This window comes from Enhydra lutris, unplaced genomic scaffold (genome assembly GCF_002288905.1).
Source record: "Enhydra lutris kenyoni isolate GAN:26980312 unplaced genomic scaffold, ASM228890v2 scaffoldscaffold35, whole genome shotgun sequence".
Taxonomy (NCBI): Eukaryota; Metazoa; Chordata; class Mammalia; order Carnivora; family Mustelidae; genus Enhydra; species Enhydra lutris.
Window position 1 is genome coordinate 1,395,796 of NW_019154119.1, and position 19,145 is coordinate 1,414,940.

The following is a 19,145-nucleotide window of genomic DNA, read 5'->3' on the forward strand; positions in this document are numbered from 1 at the left end:
CTGATCTATGGGCTGCCCTTAATCTGTGGAAGTGCCCTCGCATGGTCAACATTTAGATTGTCTTAGAAATGTGATGCCACAGGGAGTCGGTGGCTGAGAAATCCAGGGGGTACCCTGAGGAGGAATAAATGAACTGCAGGTCCTGAGCTGGACTGACAGCGTCAACTCCCATCCATGGGAGAAGTGAGCAAAGAGACGATTTCTTATGTATTGTATGGTTCATATTAAGGGAGTTGAATCTATAAAGATTGGTACAAGCCCAAAAGGTACTACTGGAGAACTTTTCTGTGTGTGTAGGGCCCTCAGGCATCCATATCTAGCATCATCTTGGGGGATGGAGGCCACCAGAGGGTCCTGTAGGGGCTCTGGAAGGACCTTGTGGGGTCAGCTACCAACTGCCCAAGAGGATTTATCATTGCCCCCCGGGGAGTGAGAAATGCTGCTGACCTTGTTTCTTCAGGCAGCTAAGGGGGCCTATATTCATTGTCTCTTGTTTCATAACAAATTACCCACAATTTAGTAGCTTAATAGGACATTTATCATCTCAGTTTCTGGGGATCAGGCATTCGGGCGTGGCTCAGGTGTGTCCTCAACTGCAGGCTCTCCCAGGCGGGAATCCAGGGGTCAGCTGGAGCTGCTGGCATCTGAGGGCAAAACCAGGCTGGACCCTCATCTCATCTCCCTTGTGTGGTTCTGGGCAGGATTCCAGTCCTCACGAGCTATTGACCCGAGGCCATGCTCACTCAGTTCCTAGCCATGTGGGACAGCCCCGCGTGGCATCTTGCTTCACCAATGTGTACAAGCACAAGGATGGATGTCCCGGTCTTTCCTAACCTGATCACAGACGTGGCATCCCAACACTTTAGCTGTGTTCTGTTGCTGAGAAGCCACTCACCGGGGTCAGCCCATGCTCCGGGGGCGGGGACGACACAAGGACTTGGGAGTTGGAGGTCATCTGCTGCCCACCACAGTACCCGACCAGGCTTCAAGGCAGCTCATTCCCCAGCCCTGGCCCATGAACCCTCTTCCCAGCGTAAAGGAATTTAATAATGCGTTCAGCAATTAAAATGTGGCAGCACAATGGAGTCACAGATCTCACTGTTATTCTTAGTATCATTTATGAGATGCAGGATTTCTGTAATCCTAAATGAGGACAGCTGTTGAGGCAAGACCTAGGAGCACTCTATGTTTATGTGGATGAACAAATTAATCTGCATGTGAAATCCCAGTGAAATTGACATGAAATAAAAATTTCATGCCTTACAGTGTATCCGTGTTGCCCATGAAATGAGATTAAAAGGAATTTCTGATTCTACCATTGTCATACTTTTTATACTGCTTGCATTTTTCTCTTCTAAAGACTCGAGTTGGAACCCAGAGGCCAGGTGCAGGTTTGGCATTTTGTACCTTTTGGCCATCTTCCTTCTCCGCTTGGCTGGGAGCCAGCTTCCTTACAGAGAACTGATTCGGGAATGTATTAGCTCTAAATGTATTAGCTCTCAGCTCTAAATACAGAACCTGTGATTCTCAATGCAGATAGCATGTTCGCTGTCCCTGTCCCAGGGCAGCTGACATTCTGGAAAGGTCCCTGGGCCTTGAGCTTTGCTCCCCTCATCCTTCTGCACACCCATCAGCTTTGGGGTGGGTGTTCGTGTCCTGGGGACTGAGAGGAGGAGATGCTGGTCTCATCAAGGCTGGAGCCATGACATGGGGAGATGAGACAAAAGTATGGGAGGGACAGAGGATGTGCCCCCATGCCTCTGCACCTGGAAATCCTCAAATTGTCACTCCCTCGGGGACAGTGTTCTCCCAGGAAACGGGTCCCACCCCCAAGCTATGCCTGTGTTTCTCTTGGCCCTCATGTCCATAGAGCTTGGGAAATGGAACACACAGAGAAGATAGCCCATTCGATCTCTCTGCCTGAGTCTGCCCTCTGCCACGTGGGCAGGACTGTAAGAGTCACGGTCACTAGCTATTTAGAAATAGGTGTGCACGGTTTGTCCTTCCCCCACCCAGGGCCTCATTGAAATCACAACTCTGCTGGCTGCATCCAGGCAGAAAGTGGGAGTCCCTGTCAGGGTCCCCCAGTGGCGGCTCAGTCAGCCATTTCCCTGTCCTCCTCTAACTGCCCAGGAGCGGCATCCCATCTCTCCCCTCTGAGCAGGTGGCTGCAATAGCTAGGTTCCAGAGCTCTGTAGAAACTGCTTCTTGGGTTGGTAACTTGAGTGGGGACACATGGGTCCTCAGGGCATAGGGCACACAGATGGGACTTAGCAGCAGCTGGAGGCTTTTGGATATCCTAGTGCTTGGAATGGTGCTGGCGTGGAGAGGTAGTGGTGTGGTGACAGTTGTGGCATGGTGATGAGGACAGCTAGCAGGCCTAGGTTCAAATCTCTGCACTGGCTACAAGTTACTTAACCTCCCTATGCCTCAGTCTCCTCCTGAGTGAGTCCATCAAGCAGTGGCCCCTCATAAGGTTGTGGTGAGCATTTAAATACACCAGGTGCCCTGCACAGTGCCCAGCAGCGGGCGTCACTAAGTAGTAGGGGTTTTTTTTGTTATTTATTTATTTATTTGGTGGGGGGAAGAGAGAGCGAGCACATGCACCCACAAGTGGGGGTTGTATGCCGGGGGAGAGAGGGAGAGAAAGAATCCCTGGCCCGCTCCACGCACAGCACGGAGCCCGACACAGGGCTTGATCTCCCTACCCCGAGATCATGACCTGAGCGGAAACCAAGAGCCGGTTGCTTACCGACTGAGCTACCCAGGTGCCCCGAAGTAGTGGTTTAAAAACACGATGAGGTGGAATTTTCATCACTGTAGACCAGGAGCTGAGGCTTAGAGAAGGGAGATCACTGCCAAGACCCTGAGTGGTAACACACCCAGGTGTCCCACCGCAGGCCTGTGTGATCTCCTTTAAATTCTGTGGCATATCTGTGTGACCTTTGCCCTTTTCCTAACTGCCCTCTGTCTTCCCTCTGGGATGTGGGAGCCCCCCTCCAGGAGTCTCTCTTCTCGCATTTGGTGCCATTGTCAATTGTGGGGGAGTCCAGGGGCCTGCCTTTCCATCAACATTTTGGTGACAATAATTATTATTATTATCTGAGTTCCTGGGTCTTCCTCTCCTTCACTCCCTCCTGTTTTGACTTTGCAGAGTCAAACACCAGATGTTAATAATTTATGGCCATGTCTTTTCTTCCATAAGGGTAGCATGCTGTAGGAGGAAGGTGTGTGTCCAGGAGTCAGAGGACCTGGTTACCAGCCCCAGCAGGCCCACATAGGACCATCAGGAGCCTCTGTTGCCCACTGATAAATTGGGGATGGTGATGAGATCATAACAGTGCTTAGAGGCAGCTGTCCATTTCATCAGTTTTGGCAACAAAATAAAAGGCAGGTGCATGGGGCGCCTAGGTGACTCAGTTGGTTAAGCATCTGCCTTCGGCTCACGTTGTAATCCCAGGGTCCTGTGTCAGGCTCTGAGCTCAGCAGTGGGGAGTCTGCTTCTCCCTCTCCCTCTGCCCCTCCCTGCCTCTTTGTGTGCACGCTCTCTCTCTTTTTCCCTCTCTCAAATAAATAAATAAAATAATGAATTTTTTAAAAAAGCATGTGCACATTACATTTCTATGGGAACTGACAGCGACCTTCACTTAGCATGTTTCTGACATACCCACCTTGGCACCTGTTGGAGTGTAGGGACGGGGCAGGGATGGGTACGGGAGCAGGGACTGATGATGGAGATATGGAAAGAGATGGAAGAGGAAGAAGCTCCTTCCTGCGCCTGGGGCTGGCGTCTCAGGAGCTCCATGGAAGTGTCTTGGCCGGTTAGTGGTACTAAGCACTCAAAAAGTTGATGGTTTAGGAAGACACACCTGAACTTGGGGAAATCGAGAGCCTCAGTTGAATTTTTCAGAAAGAAAAAGGAGAAGCACAGAACAAAAAAACTGCACATGGGGAGTGAGCTCAGCGGAGCGTACGTTATTCAGGAGGTCGTGGGGTCGTGGGGATAGCAGCCCCGGTGGGCGGGCTGGCGTCAGTCTCCCCACACTGTGTGGTCCGCCTTTCCTCCGGGCTCTGCCCCCACCGCAATCTTTCCTGCTCACTCGCTCTTCTCGCCAGTAAAACCCCTGAATCTTTAATAAATTATAAACATGCTTTCCCGTCCGTCTGTGGGCGCCAGATCTCAGCATTGGCAGTTTTTGCCATTCCCCCAGAGTCCTAATAGATCTTGCCATTTGATTAATCTTTTAGAACCTTCTCCCAGAGAGCCCAGCCTCTGAGCCTACTCCTCACGGAGTCCAGTCCGAAGGATTTTTCTCCACCCCTCGGCCTTGTTGCTGCCAGTGCCAATGTCCCCAAGCAGGGCAGTGGGGTGCTGGGGACAGGGGGGCAGTTAGAAGTCACGGGACCTGGGTTCAGCTCGCCTGAGTCACTCTCCAGGTATGTGACCCTGAGTGAGATTTGGAGCCCCCAGGTCCTCTCTTCTGGGGAGTGGAGGTTCTCAGAAGCTGTTTTGAGGGTCTGATGAGACAGTGGAAACTCTGTGACCAGGGTCAGAGGGAAGAATCCGTGAAGTCCCAGGCGCCAGGCTGCCCACGCCTTCGAGGTCAGAGCAGTGCCCTGCTGCCCACTCTCCCTGGGCCTGTGTACGCTGGAGCTCTTGGGGGGATCGCCACCCCCCAGATAAGAACCGCCCCCGTCCTTTATCCTGCAGGAGGGGGGAGGGGAATGAGGGCCCAGAGCCTGATTGCCCCGCCTCCCGCCAATGCCTGTCACACCACCAAGTTCTGCACAGTTTAGGAGGTTGAACTGGGTCGTCTCCAAGGCCCCTTCCTTTTCGGAATCATGAGTTCGTGGTTCTAGTCCCTAAGCGCAGAACAGGGCATGGAGGCTGGTTCAGCGCCCAGAGCCATGCTAATAAGAATTCTCACAGCTGTTTACTTGGCTTCTGTTAAACACCTTGCGCGTTGTCTGCAGTCTGTGGTCTTCGCCGCAAGCCTGTAAGGGAGGTATCTGTCTGCATTTTAGAGGTGACACACCGAGGCTCTGAGAAGGCAAACGATGTGCCTGAGGGCCCACAGCACAGTTCTCAGCAGAGTCAAGGTTCAGACTGACATCACAGTCCGGCTTCCTTTCTCTAACACCGATGCTGGCTGCTTTGCTCTCCCTGCCTCCTCGCACCCCTCGGGGCCTCTCAGGGCCCCTCACCCTCTGTCAGACAGGACAGAACCACCCCATGGGAGCAGTACTCTGCACATTTGAACTCGCTCTTGAAGATAACGGCCCCGGTGGGTTTGTCAAGCTTGGACTATTCCCTAACAACATAGTAATAATCTAGGGGGAGAACTATGCAAGTTAAAAATTGTCTCCACTTTCCAGAAGGAAAAATGGAGGCTTGGAAAGGTCAATTCAATGTCCAGCCACACAGTCGAGCTCATGCTGCAGGACGGTCTTTGTGGGGTTCTGTCACATCAACCATCTTTATTTGGGATCAGTTACAGTTAGAGCTTCTGATTCCTGTGCTCCCTTAAGCAGGAGAGCCCAACCCCTGTCCTACAGATGAGCAGACAGCAAGCTGGAGAGGAGGTGCCTGGCCCGTAGTCCTACAGCCAGTTGGTGGGGTATGACCCCCCGGCAAATATTCTATGAACCATCTCATGTGGCACTCAACCTGCGGGTACAGAACCATGCCAGGGCTGGGACACTACCCCATTTCTCTCTGTCCATCCCTACTTCATCCAGCACTTCCTTGTCCGTGAAGACTTCAGCAGCCCAGGTGGCGTCATGTCTGCCTCTCTGGTCTGCAGGCGCCCATGTGCGCATGCTGCTGGGCCCTTGTGCATTTACACGCCTGCCTCTCTCAGCTGCATTGGCCAAGGCAGGAGAAATAGCCTCTGTCCCCGGAGGCTCTCTGAGCGGCTCCCACTACCACCCTCCCGCACCAACTTGCCCTAAAGAACTTCCATCACCAAGGCTGGGGCTTGGGGTCCCTTGGCCATCCCCAAGGTAGTGCCAGCACCTGAGCCTTGGCCCAACCCTGCCAGTCGTGGTCTTGGGAGTCACTCGGGTCAGTCTTTCTTTTTGTCCCCTCTCTGACAGAGACGAGGAGGTCCTGCAAAGCTCTCAGCTTTATTACCTTCCTGGAAAAGACAGATGATCACCCCTCGTCTCCCTGACATCCACCTTCTTTCTTTCAGCACTCACCATGCTCACTGCTGCCTCCCCCGCTGCCTGGGTCTCCCAACTCCCTCCACACCCTCACGGACCCTGTAGCACAGCAGCTGAGGGCCTCCCTCCCCATCCCACCAACCAAGTCCATCTCAACTAGCCTCCCGCCCTTCTCCCTCATTGATCCTAATTTAAACTCAGGTCTCTATATGAAGATAGGCAAGTTCAAGATCTCTTCTCCCTGGGGGCCATGTCCAAGCGTTTTCCTTCCCGTTTGATAATAGTTAGCAAATGCATATAAATCACCGCCCAAACTTAGTAGCTTAAAACCACAGGAATTGTTGCTTATCTTCATAGTATTTGTGGGTCCGGAGTTCTGGGAGGTCCGGCGTGGAGCCACTGGGACTTCTGTCATCTGCTGGCTGGGCTAGTGTTGGGGGACTCCCTCCTAGGGTGGCTCATTCACGCAGCTGGCAAGTTGGTGGCGGCGGGGGCAAGAGGCCTCTGTTCTCTCACGCATGAGTATCTCTCCACGGGTCTGCTTGCATGTCCTTGACAGCTGGTTTCCCTCCAGGTGGCCAAAGCAGAGCCTGCACTGTTTCTGGCCTTGGAGGTGTCACCCACGGTCACTTCCATCATATTCTGTTGGTCGTGGGAGCTAGCCCCGATTCAGTGAGGGACAGAATAAAGCAAGGCATGAGGACCAGTAGATGAGATTTGCTGGACACCTTCAGGGATGCTGGTGGCCACACCTTCAAAAACCATCAGTTCTTAAGTCAGAGCTGAGCTAGGAATGCATTTCCCAAATCTCCTTCTTCCTCTCCCCATGAATGGGCATCTAGTATGCTGAACTCTTGTTTGGGGGATGTGGAGAGAGACAAGCGTCCTTCCCTAGAGATAGGGGACTAGTTCCCTAGAACTCATATTCAGGTGCGGAAGACTGTCCCATTTCCAAAAGTTCTAGAAAAGAGATCTGTACAGAATTACAGAAGCACAAAGGACAGGTCATTGCTTATGTGGGGAAGATGGGGAAGGCCTTCACAGCAGGAGGGACATTTGCTCTGGATCTTGAAGGATGAGTAGGAGCTCATTAGGTGGAGAAAGGAGGAAGGACGCTGCTCCATGCAGAAGTCCTAGGATGAGTAGTAAAGGAGAGTTCTAGCAGCAAATGCTGCCACCGAGGGAGGTCTCAGGGGGCTGTAATAGGGAGTTTGGACCTTCTGCATCAGGAGCCACTGAGGGCTTCTGGCCAGAGGAAGGCCTGCACAGAGCTGTGTTGTAGACAGGATGTGAGTGGCAGGGGCAGAGGGTGGAGGCAGGAAGCCCAGTCAGTAGGTTGCCCCAGGGATCCCTGAGAGGAGTGAGGGCTCTGGGAGCCGGGCCCATGCGAACAACAGAACAGGAGTGGATTCTGGAGGGTTTTCTTAGTAGACGGAGCTCACATGATGTGGTGAGGCCTTGTCTTTGGCGGGTTGGGAGAGCGCGGACGGGGAAGGCCTGAAGGTCATGACTGAACTTTCCACTATCTTTTCCCCTGGGGCCTTCCTTTCCTAATTCTTGGCTCCTGGCAGGTGACCCAAGCCCAGCTGTGCTCAGGCCCTGAGCACGAGGGCCCCGCTTTCTCTGCGCAAATTCTCCTGTTCAGTGTTTGCTTTTGGAGGAACGTGTTCAAGTCTCAGGGAGGCCAAAGGAACGTCAGGCTCGTTGGCCTAGGATTGAGACAAAGTGTTTTCAGCCACAGACTTCTTTGAGAATCCAGTGAAAAGTATGAATCATCTTCCCAGAGAAAAACAAAACCAAACCACAAACAACCCACACATTTGCATACACTGCTTTGCCAATGGTATCAGCCAGCTCCCGGGGCCCTGGAAGTCCAGCCTTGGATCTCCAGACCCCCAAACTCAAAGCCCTGAGCCGAGGACAAAATTAGAAAATGAAGAGAAGAAACATTTGACTCCCCAAATGTCTGTTATTTACTTCCTCGTTTAATACCACTCCGTGTAATTGGACAGCCCCTGGAAGAGCTGGAAACAGGAGGAAGCACTTACCCAGGGATAGTCCCTGGTGGCGCCAGCATCACTTGGCGGGTTTATTTTCATTATTATAGTAATTTTCGGGCTGCGGGCTACAATTTTCCCTTGCAGCGAGGTATTAAATTGAAATTACCCCAGATGTAATTGTCACACGAAATGATCCTGGACACGTGGAAATGAAAGCTTTTTCAAGATGGAGTTTTATTGTCTGTGCCAGGGTGTTAGGGCTCTGCCTGGTTAAACTTGCCAGATTTCCGCCTGTGTGGCAGGAGGTCAGGAGTCAGCATGGGGGAGATGGGCTGGAGCTGCTGGCCCAGGACACGGTGAAGCCTCTGTCGACTTGGATGGACACAGACCAGGGAGCAGAGCCCAAGACTTGGGGGAGGCTTGGTGTGGCCACTAGGAGCCCCTGTGCATGAACTGGTCCCACGTTTATGTTCTGTATGCTAACTTAACTTGGATCCAAGCCCAGGTTTCCCTGTGGAGGTGGGCAATTTAGCTTCAGTCATTCTGGGCTTTCCCTGCCCTGGGGTCTTCACCCGTGCTGTGCAGCTGGGGTGGTCCCCCCAGACGCCAGGCCTCTGTCTGTACTGGGGACTGCCGCAGTGCCCTTGGTTCCAGCCATTTAGATCTGCTTTGCCCCCCAAGGCCTTATGTGTCCTCATGCCTTTCCTCCCCCAGATGCACCCTGCTGGTCTACTGCGCTGACCTCCCCCCCACCAGCATCATCATCACCTTCCACAACGAGGCCCGCTCCACCTTGCTCAGAACCATCCGCAGGTAAGATGACCCTCCTCCTTGGCCCCGCCAGGCCCCTCCCTCAGGAGGGGGAATGGCCCTGCCGGAAAAACATCGGGCATTTCTGACTCCATGCCCACATTGTCTGACACTCATGCATCCATTCCGTCACTCCCCGCACTCCTGTGGGGGCAGCGCGTACCGTTTCATAGGGGAGAGACAGAGGCCCGTGGTGCTCTCCAGCTCGCCTGTCACTGGTAGCCACAGAGAACCTGGAGCTCTCGCCCTTGACTGTGGTACTAGACTACCTCTGGAATGAGTTCTAACTCCCACAGCTGCCAAGGTTGTGGAGGCTGGCGAGGCGGAGTCCATACCCAACCCCAGCATTGGGCTGGGATTAGAACTTGCGTCTGCCAAGTGCCGCCTCTCCCAGCACCCACCTCACCACAGCTTCGCACGTGGCCAGGAGCCGTGGTACGCATCAGAGCAGCCCGAGGGCAGTGACTGACCTTTGCTTTCCCGGCCATCTCCCTTCTGTTCCAGCCCCAGCCCCACTCTGCCTCTCCACCCGCCCTCAGTCCTGAGTCTGGACCCCACTCTTGCTCTAACAGGTGCATCCTTCCTTTGGCCCGTGGCCTGCATGAGTCTGAGACATGCAAACGTCCCAGCACCAGCTCCCAGTAGAACTCTCCTCAGAACACAGTCGGGGCCCTGGGGGCTTGGCCCTCGTTGTTTTGGCTCCCCTTCTGCATACCATGTCCTTCTGTAACTCTGGAGCTCCCATACCCCTCTTCCCCTCCCTCCATCTGTCCCCCTTTCCTCTTTTGGGTCTTGGGCTGCATTGGCATCTCAGATGGTGGCAATGGTGACCATTAGTCGGGAGGCCCCTGGTGTGTAGACATGCCTGGGCTCATGCTCTCAGCTGGGGAGGTGTGAGGCTGCTGCTGTACCCAGTCTACAGCTGAGAAAACTGAGGCTCAGAGACACTAAATCAAAGCCTCCTGTTGCTCAGCAATGGTGGCGAAGCTGGGTTCAAACCCTTGCTCTCTGACCTCAGTTCTTCTCAGCATTCTCCAAGGGCCAGGCTGGTCTCCGGGTGGTGTTCAGCAGCCCTGGTATTGGGGCTGACCCTGGGACAGAGCACATGCATACCTCCATGCCCCTAGGACACACGGCCCGCATGAGCCCATCCCTGTCTGGTAGGCAGCACAGCACAGGGTCGCTGATCCTACAGGGAGGGAGGGCCTAGAGAGTACAGTCAAGCAAGGCAAAAACTCTCGTCATTTCCATCACGAAGCCACACTTTCCTGTTCCTGGCGGGGGGGCAGACAGGGAAGCTCCAGGTGGTGGGAGGGAGTCAGTAGTAGGCTCACCCTGATGGCGGGCACCAAGTCTTGGGGACCACCTGTCACTTACAATGAACGTCCTCTATGCAGTGTCCATGCATCCCATGGAAATGCAGGGATGGGCCTGCCCGAATGCACATTGTTTCCCCCTGTCCACAGGGGCAGCTCTGTCTGCTGCCCAGATGTCCCTGGCAGCTGGCTGGCTCATTCCTTCTGCCAGCTACTTGCCCTGTCTGTCCTACCTGCTGCATTCACCCCACCAGTCCAGAGATCCGCACCTGATTTCCCAAAAAGCCTTCAGATCTTAACAAGAAGATGTCCTGAGTCACTGTCAGGAGTCACCATGAGCCTCGCGGTAGACGAATAAAGTACCTTTCGGATTTGTAAACCTGAGCAGGTGTGTGTAGGGGCAGGGGTCTGGGGACCTCCGATTTACCTGGGTCTTTTCTGGTGTGGGGAGAGCGTGGTTCCTGGGCCGGGCAGGGTGAGCAGGTGCACTGTCAGAGCTGATTGCTTTGACAAAATGCCAGACCACAGCCCCACTGCCGTCATGGTCTGCCTGGGCATGAGGTAGAGTTTCTAGAACAGACTTAGGGCAGCCTCTGCCTTTCCCACCATGGTGGTTGTTCCACAAGGTCATGTCTGGGCATGTATGCCAGATGTTTCCATGAGGACACTATAGGATCAGAGAGAGGCTCCTTGCCTTCTGGGCTGGCCTCCCTTCTTCCTTGCAGGAGTCCTCTGACACCAGACACCTCCAGCCCCTCAACACAAACACACACACATATACACACACATTTAGGGCCTTCTTCTGGGGTCTTTACTGCCCATCTCAACTCTAACACTTAAGGCATTTTTCCCAGATGTCATCTTCAGGGAGCTCCTTTAGGGCAGGGACTACATCTTATTCATCTCTAAGTTCCCTGTGACTCAGTTGCCTAGTCAGGGAAATGGGAATCATGACCATAGCTACCACATGGAGTTGCTTTGGGTTTAGTCAGCTAAGGGACTGACCACTGTGGTTAGCAGACATTAGCTATGTCTGTATCTGCACAGCGACTGGGCTTTCAAAAGAAAATAGACTGTGGGTCCCTGGGGTTCAGTCCTTCCTTTGCCACCTCCTAGCCGTGTGACATTGTGTAGGTCACTGACACCATCCGTAAGGGCGGGGCTAAAAATACCTTTCACATTTCCAGTGTTTGCAGTTCTATCACACTTCCCAAAAGAAGACATTACCTTGGGACATTTGGGGGTGTTCAAAGACCCCATGGGGCTCCCAACACCCCCCCATATTTCCCATACAGGGTCACTTCAGCTGCTGCCCATAGACTCATCCTTTCCAGCTCTATAACGTACTTTCCCTTCTCCCGCTACTCCTCCATCTCCTTATAATTGTAATAATGATGTATTATAATAATGTTATTAATACTTTAAATGTATGCTGAGCTTTATGGTCTCCAGAACACATTTCTTCTCACTTCAACTGCAGTCCCATCTGGAACCTGTGAAGTCAGGGGTGCGTGAGGTGAATGGAGACCCCGGGCCACTGGGCTAGGAGGCACGGGAGCCAAGACTCGGGTTTTGGACTCCCTGGGGAGTGGGGGGAGGGACAGCTAAGGGCGCAGCCCCAGCGACTCTGTCCGCTGGCCTGATGGGGGCTTCCCTGAGGCCTGGTACACTATGTTCTGAAAGGGGGCTTGAGGCCCATCAACACCATACTTTTCAGAAGGCCCCCAGGAAGTCCCAGGCCATACACCAAACTGGGTGCTTTGCCAGGAGAGCCCATGGATCTATTTCCCGCCTCTGAGGAACTTCTGATATAAACCAGGCGCCCCGTCTCTGATCCAAGCATGATACACGAAAACCTCAGAATGAAGGGAGGACCTGTGTGTGAACAGACAGGCTTTTCTATCCTAAGCAGGGTAAAGGAGAATTTTAGCGGGGGAAGCGAGGAAGATGACTTCTAGAAATTTCCATGGCAGGTATTATTTCCTTGGGATTCTCTACCGTTCTTACACTCCCTATCCCAAGGCACAAATAAATCAGTGGCCCTGAGATGGGACTGAATGAGGATCACTTCCTCTCCTGTTGTCCCCAGTGCAAGGGTATTCTCTAAGATCCTCCATCATTCATGTTCCAGAATTCTGATGACTTTGCTGCCAGGCTCTCACAAAAAGACGCTCAAGGGTAGGACTGAATGTACCCTCTCTTCCCCTCCCTTCCCCCAGCACTTGGCCAAGCCTTCGTCCCTCTGTTCATCCCTGCCCGAGCCCTCTTGCCCGTTGAGCTCCTGAGTTAGCTGTGGGACTGGGGGCTGGAAGGGCACACATGGTGGCACTCAGAGCCAGCAGAAGCCTGATGGGGATGCTGACGGGGAGGGAAAGAGTCACAACCCAGATCAACGAGGGTACTTCTTTCCTTAAACAAAGAGAAGATAAGCCCTGAGGAACAGTTTATCTTGTCTGGTACTGCAGGGGGTCCCTGTGTATATGTGAGACCCAGGGCTGTCCCCTTCCTTTCCCGGCATCCTTCACCCCTACCCACCCCCAGGGGCGCTCAAGAGCTTGTGCAATTGATCTCTTTATATCCCAAATCTCTTTAACCATTGCTGTTTTGTGAAACTACCCTGGATTTCAAGGAGCAATGTCTTAGATTAAGGTGGATAAGAAATGGGACCCTAGAGCCAGATTTGCCTGCTCTGCTACCCACCATGTGACCCTGGACAAGCTCCTTGACCTCTCTGCCCAGTTTCCTTTTTATAAGACGAGAGCTACTGATAACTGCCTCACATGGTGATGGGGAAGAGTGAGTTCAGGTGGGTAAAGTCCTTGACGCAGCATGTGGCACAGAGGGAGCCTGTGCAAGTCACAGCAGGTGTCATGATGGCTCTCCAGCCTGGGTAGGCAGCCGCCTTGTGTGGCTCTCCGGCCGGAGCCCACATCAGAAAGCCCTGGAGCGTCCCATCCTCCAGATTCTAACTCAGTAAGTCCAGAGTGGGGCCCAATCACTTGCCTTTCTAACGAGTCCCCAGGTGACGTAGAGGCTGCTGGCCCTGGGATCACCGTTTGAGAACCAGAATCTTCCTTATTATCCATACCCAGATTCTGAAAGCAGCTGCGGGGCCAAGCTCAGTGCTCAGCACCTTCCACGCAGCTGAGGAAGTCGGGTGTTGTAGGTTCAGTAGCTAAGTACCTAAGCACCTCGTCACTGATGCTCTCGAGCCGGCGTGGGTAGAGTACTTGACCCCAAGTCATCCGAGCTGCAGAGCGCCCAAACTCAACTGCCAGCCGGGCCCCAGGTCTTCATTCCGCTGGTATTTATGGAGCAGTTGATAAACCCAGCCCGCGTAGAGCACCTCAGAGTTCACAAAGCAATTTCAAATACATTTCCTCATTCCAGATGCACAAAAGCCTGTGAAGTAGGTCAAGTATTAATATCGCCTGCCTTTACAAGGAAAATGTAATTACAGATGAAAACGAAGGCTAGGAGCAGCCTGGCGTCTTGTTCGGGATGGCGGACCGCCCGGCCTCCCACGCTGCTCACACGGCCATGCCCGCCGCCCCCCACCCCGGGAGGCTCCGTGTGGGCCCTGCCGCACAGGCACGGCGGCAGCCAAGCGGAAGGTGAAGGTGGGTGCTGGCTACACAGCCCCCCTCTGGCAGAGAAGTGAGCTGTGGCAAGGGAGGCCCCGTTCTAGAACAGTTCCCAGGCAGAGTGGGCCCCGGGTACGCCAGTGAGGCGAGCACTTACTCCCCAGCTGAGGCTGTCGAGAAAGGGCATGGAGCAGTCCTGGGAGAGAGAGGCTTATCCAAAGCTGGAGGAAAGGGAGGTTTGGCTCCGTGGCAGAGGGGCTAGTGAAGCGTCCTGGCGGACAGACTGGGGACAGCAACGTTGGGAGGGGGAGCACAGAGCAACCAGGGGCGGGGTGGTGGGAGTGGCAGTGGATGTGCAGAAGGAGAGCCCTGGGGAGGACCATATGGGGCCAGGTCAGCTCCCCTGGACTACACTTGACCTTCTTCCTCCAGCCACCCCAGGAGCCCAGAACACCTGCCTTTCGCAGGCCCTCCCGGTCCAGACCCATGTTCCTGGAGCCCCCCGCTCTCACTCCAATTGCTCTGATTAGAGGAGCAAAAACAAGCCAGGTGTTACCAGGAAATGGTCTAATTAGCACTTAGTGCTGACGATTTCTGGGTTGTTTTCTTTTTTAAAACCTGGACATTTTTTATTCGCTAATCATCTCTCAGTTCAACCAGCACGGAGCTGCACACGATTTACCTTTTGATGTTCACAGAAGAGAACTCTTGAATTTCAAAGAGCCGGCGGGGATTTGGGGGGAATCGCACGCAGAAGCTGCAGCCTTAATCAAACCTCATTAGAGGCTATTCTTCAAGCAGGTTTTCCCTCTCTTGCTGCCTCCCTCCCCATCCCCCTTCCCTGTCTGATTACAAGACTGGTTATTGGGTCGGTGTGTGTTTTCTTTGGGTCTCTCAATTGATCCCAAGTGGTGAGGGTCTCCCCCCACCACCGCCTGCCCCTCCCTGTCCCCACCTCCCAACAGCAGAGCTCAGGGCTTGGAGTCAGGGTTCCTCTCCCACCTTATACTAGTTGCCATGGTGAGAATTAAGGCTTCATAAATAAAAGTACCTCCAGGCAAAGTTCTCCTCCTGGAGAGTCTCTGCACCCTGCTTAGACAGGGAGGCTCACCAGAAACAGGGCTCGGATCTGCCCTCCTGAGGGAACTCACAGCGCCTCCGCCAGCAGCACCATGTGAACCCCTTTCCGACCCGTGCAGGACCATGGGCACCCCACCGTAAGTGGTGTGGCCCCAGAAGTTGTCTGAGGAGCTGTACAGTCTGGGGGGTTTTGGAAGTGGGTTACAGCCCCCTTTGGGAGATCCCAAAGGAACATGGAAACCCAGCCTCGCCCTGGGAGTCCCGATCCATAGCCCAGGCCAGCACATGAAGTCAATCCCGAGATCATTCATTCCTACTACCCCAAAATAGCAGTAATTGCCACTTCGAGCCAGACATGGTGCTGAATCCTCTAGAAACAGTCTCTCTCCAATTCTCCCAACAGTCCGGTGAGGTAGGTACAGATATTCTTATCCCTGTTTTACAGATGGGGCTTCTTGCTACACAGAACAGTAACTAGCCCCAGATCACACAGCTTGTAAGAAGGAGCTCCTAGACAGTGGGCTGCTGGCAGGCAGAGAGGACATCCCCTTTGTTCCTCGTGGACCCAGTGCTGAGCGCATAGGAGGTGGGCACTACACGTCCCTGGAGGGAATGACGGGCCACGGCTCTGGGCTGGCCTCTGGCAGCACAGAGAGTCCCGACAGGGACCCTGCCCCCAGGGACACGACCATCCCGTAGGGCTAGCAAACCAGCCCTCAGCGTCGGGCACGATGAAGGCCTCGGGAAGAGGAAAGAGTCAGTGCTCGCTAAGTAGCAGGTGGCTGTGGGGGAGGGGTGCAGTGAACGGGTCCTTGTGGCACAGGAGGGGCATTGCAGACCACGGCTTCGAGGGAGACAGGGGTCCCCATTAGGAACAAGCAGGATGCCACCAGACGAGGGTTCTGGGCGTGAGGAGGCTGCCAATGGGGGCCATGGCCACATGGTGAAGAGCGAGCATGCTGAGGGTTTGGGCAGGGGTGTTGTAGAGCCACTGTGCAGGCTCTGTCTGCTGGTCTGTCTGCGTTAGTGAGGGAAGTCTCACAATGAGCCATCCGATCGAGCCTTCAAAGGCTCACTCCAGAGGCCCTGCGAGGACCGCCCAGTCAGGTCAAGGCTGCTGCAAAAAATGGGGCAGAAGTTGACCGTGGCAAAGGTGGACGAGGTGGAAGTGGTTTGAGTGACCTTCTCTCATAGACGAGCAGGTCTCGGTCACTGACCCGGTACAGGGTTTGGGGTGGTGGCGGGGGAGGGCAGTCACTGAGGATGACTCCTGGGTTCCTGCCTTGGCATGGGGCACCCGCGGCCGCACTCACTAGCAGGAGGCAGGGTCGTGTCCCAGGGGCTCACAGGTGAGCCGTGTGACTGCGTGAGCCCTTTGGGCTGCCCTGAGTTTTCATTCCTCAAATACAATGGTGTCTAGGTAAAGCTTGGTTAATACAGGCGTTTGCTGCTAGACGTCATAATTCTCTCCCTCCTCTGCCTCGCAGCGTGTTAAACCGCACGCCAATGAATCTGATCCAGGAGATCATATTAGTGGATGACTTCAGCAATGACCGTAAGTATATCTTCGCCCCCTTGCTCTGTAGGTGAAGGTTTCTGTTCCTGCGTAACAGGCAGAGGCCAGGCCACTGGTTCTCCGGGGAGGGAGGAAAGCCTGGGTTTACAGCACGTGTGGAAGACTTTGAGTGTCCATCAGGGGCTCAGGAGGGAGACGAACCTTGCATTTTAAAAACAATGTCTTGGATTCCCGGTTGCGAGTCTTTGAGGACATATGCAGTAGATTTAGTTGATCCTTGATTGGGTTGGTGTGTGTGTGTGTATGTGTGTCATTGTCACCCAACCTACATTTCTGGACAGGGACACCTTTGGAGGATTGACCCTAGGACCCAGAACCCAGAGCAATTGTTATTGCTAGAGTTTCTGACTTGTATCTGTGATCATCTGCTAGCCTGATCACAGCCAGAAATACCCTCTCCTTTCATTCCCATGAAGAGCTGGGTGGGCTCCACGGGAGAGGGGCTAAGGCTGGTAGACCAGTGAAGTGAAACCAACATGGTGGCATCCCAGGGTTGATAAATCCAGCAAGGGATGGGGTAAGGAGACAAGGCAGAGACAGATCTGGGGTGATACCTAAGATAGGGTCTCCTCCTGCCCATCCTGACACATTCCCCTGAATGGGGAGAGTTAGTCCAGCTCTGTGTGATGGGGCACAGTGGACAGACCACTCAACAGATAAGGTCTCCAGTATCGGAAGTGCATAATCAAAAAGGAAACTCCAACATTCATCTCATCCATTGTGTGGTCTCCCAGCAGTTTTTGCTAGACCCCACTAGAGTGAGCAGGACTCTGGTCTCATATTTTTAATGGTCTATGGAAAAGGAAAAGGCTCTCCAGGTGACCATACCATACCAGGTGTCCCCGTCAGGAAGTGCTTCCTAGTAAGCACACAGGTGCTGCTGTGTGACTGACCTGCTCCAAAGAGGGCCCCTTGTGGTCACTTTGCACAGAGTGGGCCACATTGCATATGGATAGAAGTGTTGGGTCAGCCTCATCCAAAACCCACAACCATGCTGGCGTTGGGACGGGGCTCTGTGGTTGGGAACAGGGACGGCAGGCTGGGCTGCCTTGCCTAATCTTCGGGTTCACATCACTCCAGCGAGTCCTGGGATGCTCACACCACATAACCTTCTGTCTTCACAGCTGAGGACTGCTTACAGCTCATCAAGTTGCCCAAGGTGAAGTGCATACGCAATAGCGAGCGACAAGGTGGGTCTGTGTAGAGGGGTGTGAGTGGGGGGGGTTGGGGGGGTGCATCCACCTGTGTTCAGCATGAGGGGGCTGTCCTGTTGCTCCTCCATGAACTCTCTGGAAGACAGAGGATGGGGCATCCACATGCCTGTTTGTCCCTACCACAGGTCTGGTCCGGTCCCGGATCCGGGGTGCTAATGTGGCCAAGGGCACCACTCTGACTTTCCTAGACAGCCACTGCGAGGTGAACAGGGACTGGCTCCAGCCGCTGCTGCACAGAGTCAAAGAGGTGAGTGGGGCAGACTGAGGGTCAGGGGCTGTGTCCCCACCTTCCCTAGGCTCTCTCAAGCCCGTACTTCACATATGCCGCTCCCTCCCAGGCCCTCTGGGAGGGGCATGAGACTCATCGCTGGCCCCATGTTATATAGATGAAGACACTGAGATCCACGGTCACACAGTGGGCAGTGGTGGGGCAAAGTTGGGGACGTGTTTCCGTTTCATGCTGTCACCCGCGGCAGGCCTGTGAGTGGGGCTAATGGCAGCTGCTGATACGTGACGCCTGCAGCTTCTTGGGTGCAGACAATAGAATATTCCAGAAAGGGAGCCCTGATATGTGCCTTTTGTGACAAGGAGGCAGCGGAGTTAACTGATTCTTGTCCCCCAGTTCCCGAGGCTTCTGTCTTCCCTCCACCCATGCATCACCCTTGCCTGGAGGCCGAGGCAGGTGGACGGGATGCTGAGAAACCTGAGCTCCTGGCCTCTGCCTGCCCTTAAATTGCTCCGAAATTCTGCATGCTTCCTCTCTCCATTCTCAGTCGCTACTTTTGAAAGTGAAAAAAACCTTAATGTTCCCCATTCGTTCGATCTTCCACAAAGACCGTCCACCCCTGTCCTGATCTACAGAAGGCACTGTGTTGTAGGAGCCTAGCATTTGGGCTGTTGCTGTCCTCCCTGCATTTCTGACTCCCGCGGCTGCTCTGTGAAGTACGAGGCTGGGTATTTTTCAGATACCCATTTCGCAAATGAGGCCATGGCGTGGGGGGAGTGGTGTAACTTGGGCTGATTTTTCCTGACGGGCACCACGCACACCAGAGCCCCCACACCGTCTGCCCTGAGGCGTGGTGATTTCCTCCTGGCTCTCTGCGGCAGCTACCCTGCTTCCCCTGCCCCTCCCCGCCCCTCAAAATGACAGTGTTGACCAAAGAATCCCTGTGTGTGAACCACTCAGAGAAGTGGGAAATCCTTCCCAACTCTGTTCGTTCTGGTGAGAGAACCTCGGTGTGTGAGCAGAGCTCTCACACGGGGGCCCAGACGTGATCACACAGGATCACCTGCCCTGAGATTGAGAGGGACACTTAGTGCCCTTTAGGAAAATCCTCTCTTCCCCTCCTTCTTCCACAATCCAGGTGAAGAGGTCTGCATTGAGAAATAGATTAGGAACA

General features: G+C 54.0%; 1 protein-coding gene across 1 annotated transcript in view; it reads left to right on the forward strand.

Moving 5' to 3' along the window:
- LOC111154055 (polypeptide N-acetylgalactosaminyltransferase 14-like) overlaps nucleotides 1–19,145 on the forward strand; it is a 75,626-nt gene that overhangs the window by 23,750 nt on the left and 32,731 nt on the right. The window contains exons 4-7 of the mRNA XM_022513416.1: nucleotides 8,880–8,978; nucleotides 16,443–16,510; nucleotides 17,656–17,721; nucleotides 17,871–17,992. Of these exons, the coding sequence (XP_022369124.1) occupies nucleotides 8,880–8,978; nucleotides 16,443–16,510; nucleotides 17,656–17,721; nucleotides 17,871–17,992 (355 nt within the window). The remainder of the gene's footprint in view (nucleotides 1–8,879; nucleotides 8,979–16,442; nucleotides 16,511–17,655; nucleotides 17,722–17,870; nucleotides 17,993–19,145) is intronic.